The sequence below is a fragment of the Parasteatoda tepidariorum genome, chromosome 7 (assembly GCF_043381705.1).
Source record: "Parasteatoda tepidariorum isolate YZ-2023 chromosome 7, CAS_Ptep_4.0, whole genome shotgun sequence".
Classification (NCBI taxonomy): domain Eukaryota; kingdom Metazoa; phylum Arthropoda; class Arachnida; order Araneae; family Theridiidae; genus Parasteatoda; species Parasteatoda tepidariorum.
The window spans coordinates 15,326,492-15,332,826 of record NC_092210.1 but is presented as its reverse complement, the minus strand read 5'-3'; the positions used below and the strand labels follow the sequence as shown (position 1 = coordinate 15,332,826).

Sequence of the window (6,335 nt, the reverse complement as noted above, 5' to 3'; positions counted from 1 at the left end):
AAAAGGTATTAATTTATTAACTCTTTCAAAAGTACATAAAAATGGTTGCCATCAGGGGTGTACATGTAGATTTGTTAAATACACCTTGTGCACCACTTAGGAACCAAATCTAGAACCCGACACTTGAAATTTTTGCTCTGTTACAATCGTACCCTGTTACAATTGACACCACTCTCCCCTACTGTTCATTACCTAGCTTTAATGTCCGATTAAATTTCTTTTTTACGGTTTTGAAACAATGCTAGTTATGAATGGTCGTACAGTTTTGTATTCAAGGTTTTATAACCATACTAGTTGTAAACGGTTTCAAACCGGTAAAGGAAAAGAAATATTTTTTTACCGTAAACTTTATGGTTAGTTGGATGGACAGCCTGTCTGCCGCCTACTTTATCATAATGTTAGAATAAAAATTCCAAATGTGAAGAATTTAAACAACAGTTTTATTATTGAAGATTTCATTTTTTTTGTTTTGTTTTTTTTTTGCAATTTTATAACATTTTTATTTTAACTTTTTTATGATTTTGTCTTGTATTTTCTTAGGCATGTTACGATGTGGATGAATGTAAAACCAACAATGGAAGGTGTGCAACAAATTCTCGCTGCATTAATACAATGGTAACGTATATTTCTTGAAAAAGTAATTTTTAAATTAATGTAAAATATCTCTTTAAAGCTGTTATATTAATTGTTACTAAAAATGCGGCATTGAGTAATTTATAGCATCATTGAATAAATAATACATAATATCAAGTAGCACAAGTATAATTAAATAAAATCGAAAGGAAATAGAAATGTACGGTTACATGTGTTGATCGATGTTGCAATTAAATCGTAACAAATGCCACATTAATTAATCTTTATTTAAGCAGCATTGATTAATTAATACATAATACCAAGTTACGCAAAAATGGCCGACATTTCGAAAAATTGAAGAAAATCGATCGAAGATAGAAGTGTATGGTTATATAAGTAGATCGATGCTGCAATTCACTCGTAACAAATGTCACGTTAATCAATTTTTACTTAATCGTAAATGATTAATTAATGCATGCCAAGTGACATAAAAATGAGCGACATTTTGAAAAATTAAATAAAATCGAAAGCAGGCGTAACATGTACGTTTATAGGACTTAATAGATATTGTAATTCAGTCCGAGGAAATTTTGCATTAACTAATTCTTTCTTGAACGTCATTGATTAATTAATACATTGTTAACATCCTTCCGAAAAGTGACTGAAATTTTTAAAAATCAATTAAAAAAATGAAAAGGATAGAAACGCAAGATTATCAGTGTTAATTGATGCTGAAAATCAATCGCAATAAGTGTCGTAAGATTAATTTTTGCTTGAGCATCGTTGATTAATTCAAAAATAATACAAGGTTCTTAAAGATGCTGGACTTTCAGAATAATAAGTTTAAAAAAAATAAAGGATGAAAGAAATGTAAATTTGCTGAGTTCTTCCCAGAAAACAAATTTTTATTCTCGCCAAGCTTTATACGCTTTGAACAGACGTCTGTTAATTTTCAAATTGTCTCAAATTGTCTTTATAGGGTTTTAACTAAATTAATTAATATACAATAATTATTTACAATTCTATACAATAATTGAAATAATTAAATGAAGTAATTAATATACAATGTGGTCAGTATTGCTCACTGACCATCTTTACATCCCAACAAACTGATTCCCATCGTTATAGTATCTCTCGATTCGCAACCAAATTCCTTCAAAGGTCAAAACAATCTTAAAACATATTAGAATGCTGTTAAAACATATTAGAATACATGCTGTTAACTTATAGGAAAATGTGATAAAAATTATAGAAGTTGTAAAATCCTTAAAAATAAAACCGCATTAAGAAAAATATTTAAATTTTGTTAATGCATGTAGGAAGCTCATAAATGGAATATGATAATTATTTCTATGAATTTCAGAACGTAATCGTTTGGTCTTTGCAAAGAAAAGACATTTTTTTAACAAACCCCTGTCAAAATCTAGTTCAAGAAAACAGATTTTTTTTCTTCCTCAAATTACAAAGATTAAGAACTTAATTTTAATGCGAAATATAGCATTTTTATTCCATTATGAAAGATTAAATGATGAAGAGAAATTGTTGAAATAATCTTAAGGTGATGTGTTTACGCTTATTTAACTTCACAAAAAACTTCTGTCAACTGAAAAGAAAGTATATTTCGTTAATTTATCTTAAGAAAATTCCACTCCAATAACAAGTTTTCTTTTTAAACTAAGCCATTACACTCTACCGAATAAAAAAGAATCGTTACGTTTCACGCCATATCATTTTTTATAAGTAATTTATCATTTTTTTGTTATTTTATTGGATTAAAAAGTTTAGTACGTAAAAAAAGTAACATTTAAAAACGTTAATAGTTTTTTTGTAAATACAAAATAGTGCCAGAAATAATTTATTTTCTCATTTGAAGCTTTTGTTAGAAATAACAATGCATAAATGCTAAACGAAGCGATGCAATCTCTCAAATAAAAATGCTGTCCTTTTCAAAATTTTCGGTTCCCAGCGAAAAGTTTACAGCGTTTGAAAGCAACAATAAGATTATCTCAGAAGCAATGCCTTAAAGGGTTTTTAGAAGAAACTTCTATCCCATTATCGCCAAGGAAAAAATATTCATTGTTGTAAAAATTCGCATCCTGCAAGATCCTCCAAGAACAAGAGAATAAAAAAAGAAAAACTCGCCAAATACGGTGTTAGGAGACTTGTATGCTTTGTAATAATAGTTTTTGGTTTTATTTTTGGAAAATTTAATACGTAATGCTTTGTGAAATTTTATATCTCTTTTTTGCTATATTCATCGTATATAAAGTGAATTTAAACTATTTTTGATTTTTAAGAACATGATGTTAGTTTAACAAAGCGTTATTTTCAAATCTCTTTTTCTTTTGCCGGCAATTTAAAATTTTTACGTTAAGTTTTAATCACGCAACTAAAAGTTTTTTTTAAAGCAAATTTAACTATTTTGATTTTTGAGACTATGAGGTTGGGATTTAACAAAGCAATAATATAGACCGAAGTCAACAGAATGTCAACAATCACATAGTCGCTTTGTTGGATGTCTGAAATATTTGTTATATCCGATTTTACATTAATTTATTCATTGATAATATCATATTTGTTCGATATTTTAATATCTGTTCAGAGTACCGGCTAAATGTATACCGGGTAGTGGCCCATAACTAGTCCTAGTATATATTTCGGACATTTACCAAAGCGACTATGTGATTGTCAACATTCACCAATGGAAGTCAACAACCACCTATTTCGATCATTAACAATAACATATATATTACACGGTGACAAAGAAAGTCCAAATCGCTTTTTCGCGTTAGCAACAGAGAAATGAAATGTAAAGCGTATGCTTTTATTGTTTTTTAAAAACATAATTATTGTTTTGTTTCTGCAAGTTTTTTCAATTTAACTTCCTTACAGTTAGGACATTTTACAGCTTTACAGTAACAAAGTTCTTTAAATCATAACTGTGTTTTTAACAAAGTCTTTAATAGTAAATGTGTTTTAAAAGCAAAATTATTGTTTTGTTCCTACAAGTTTTTCAATAACATGTTATTTATTTCAATTTAACTTCTTTATAGTAAAAATAGTAGGCAACTTTATAGTTAAAGCTCAAAGTTCTGAAATTTATAACTGTGTTTTTAATAAAGCAGTGTATCTTTAACGGTAAATGTGTTTTAAAAGCAAAGTTATTGTTTTGTTTCAGCAAGTTTTTCCATAACATGTTATTTATTTCAATTTAACTTCCTTATAGTTAAGACATTTGACAGCTTTGCAGTGACAAAGTTCTTTAAATCATAACTGTTTTCTTTTAACAAAGTAGTGTATCTTTAACGGTAAATGTGTTTTAAAAGCAAAGTTATTGTTTTGTTTCAGCAAGTTTTTCCATAACATGTCATTTATTTCAATTTAACTTCCTTATAGTTAAGACATTTGACAGCTTTACATTGACAAAGTTTTTTAAAACATAAGTGTTTTTTTAACAAAGTAGTGTATCTTTAGTGGTAAATGTTTTTTTCAAAAGCATAATTATTGTTTTGTTTCTGCAAGTTTTTCTATTGCATGTCAGTTATTTCAATTTAAAAATTATTCTTTTTCAATAACTTATTATTGACTATTAATTTTATTAAAGTGGAATTAGTTTTAAGGATTTTAAAAACTGATTTCAATTTAGATTTCTCGATCAAACACATTTTAAATGGGTTTTACTTAGTAAAGAGTGAAGAGAGCTTGGTTAGCGCAACAAAACGTATAAGATTGTTTGGCAATCTTTGTGGGTTGGGAAGCGTCAGAGAACAGTACATGGAACACACAAGGTTTTTTTTAATAAAAATTATTAATATATTTTTATAACAATCTCTAATTCTGCGAAATTAGAAATTTATTAAAATCATTAAAAATTTATGAAATTTTTACAAATTTTTATGATTTCAAACAGTGCATTGGATAAGTAACTTTTTACTTAGATTAGCTCATAGTAAACGAATAGAGAGCAATGGCTAAACACATACAAAACAACTTAACCAAGAATACTTGTTGAAATCTCACAAAAATATATTATGCACACCATAACATTATCTCAATTAGCTACAAAAAACTAATCTAGTGATGATTCATAGTTTAGATGGGAGTAAGAGGCATATCACCCGATCTTTGCCCTCCGCTCCCCAACCTAACTACATTTGTAAAATATCAATCAAACAGTTCTTGAAACAACACATTAAAAATAACTTTAATAAATTACCTCGTTTAAACATCGAAATCATTATTTTAATCCATTTAAATTTCAATATTTATCTCTCCAATTCAACTGTTAAAACTATCAAATATCAGCAATTGTCGATTGAGAATTAAATCTATCCCACGATTACATAACCTTTAAGTATTCTATAAGTATCTACCTCACGAAATTCAATTAAGTTAATTATGTCACGTGCATTTGTGAAACTTGGATGTCATGACGACCCCCGAGGCACCTATTGGCGAAGTATTATAAGATACATGGTGAAATATTCACTCATTTCCTAAAATACGCACCTGAATTGCGTGAACTACGAATATTTTCAGGTCAAACAAATAAGGTCAAACACATATATTTTTAAATTTCTCTTCAGTAAACATTTCGTTCAGAGAACTACAAGAAAACTTTTGTCTTATCTTTTCGGAAACATCAGTTATCATATCAATGATTTCTGTTAAGCTGAAATATTATGACAACTAAACAAATAAAACAACGATGTTAAACAAAAAATAATAAATGAGCAAATTTTCCCAAAACCGATGCTTTATAATTTAGAAAATAAAACATAACGTTATGGATTCTCGTATAACTGAATTTTAAAGTCTATCTATACACATTTCTAAATTATGCACATACATAATGAGTTATAGATTAAAAGGATAAAAAAATATTCCTGTTATTTTCCGATTGGACACCTAATTGGTGTGGTGGTTTCAACTTTCGCTCAAGATTTGATCCCCCTTTCGGGGTGTCTAAGGTTCGGGGTTTGATTCCTCACGTTAAGGGCTGGGTTTGTCTGATTATTCAATGAGAGAAACCCAAAATTTACTCTTATTTCAACGAGCACAAACATTACCATCGTTTTGTGAAGCGCAACCCTCTGCTCTTGTTATTGCGGGTGTGCCTTATGTGAAGTCCTTGATGGTTTGGTAGCATGATGCGGATGTTAGGGGATTATTACTACCATCTGTTCCCCGATATAAATTGTTATATTGAAGTGTACGCATGAGCTAGTACTGTCCTTGAATCGCCATCAAGTAGAATTCCCAAAAGTTTACTTATAGCCTATCATTGTAAAGTGCAGATATAGTGCAAAATTAAACTCCAAACCAATCATTTTGTAATTAATTTTGATGCTTTCACAGAACCATAAACTATTTAATCTGTAATGTGTGCGTGTTCTTAATTTGTAAAGCAACATTAACCCGTGATGTTCGTTAAGCAATTTTTGCCTTTTCAATCGTTTAACAATTTTTTTATATGTACGAAAAAAGTTCCTTTTTTCAGTTTTAAGCTATGTTCCATCTATACATTCGGCGGTGCATTCGATTTTGAAAGGTTGCTAAAAAACTTTCAAAATCCGTGCACAAATATTTTCAATTATAACGTTGTTAAAAGTGCTATGTTATATCTATCTATCTATCTATCTATCTATCTATCTATCTATCTATCCATCTATTCATCTATCCATCTATCCATCTATCCATCTATCCATCTATCCATCTATCCATCTATCCATCTATCCATCTATCCATCTATCCATCTATCT

General features: G+C 28.8%; 1 protein-coding gene across 1 annotated transcript in view; it reads left to right on the top strand.

The window, feature by feature from the left end:
- LOC107456330 (cartilage oligomeric matrix protein) overlaps positions 1-6,335 on the top strand; it is a gene marked incomplete in the record, with an annotated part of 101,468 nt that overhangs the window by 43,921 nt on the left and 51,212 nt on the right. The window contains 1 exon segment of the mRNA XM_043054677.2: positions 541-615. Within this exon segment, the coding sequence (XP_042910611.1) occupies positions 541-615 (75 nt within the window).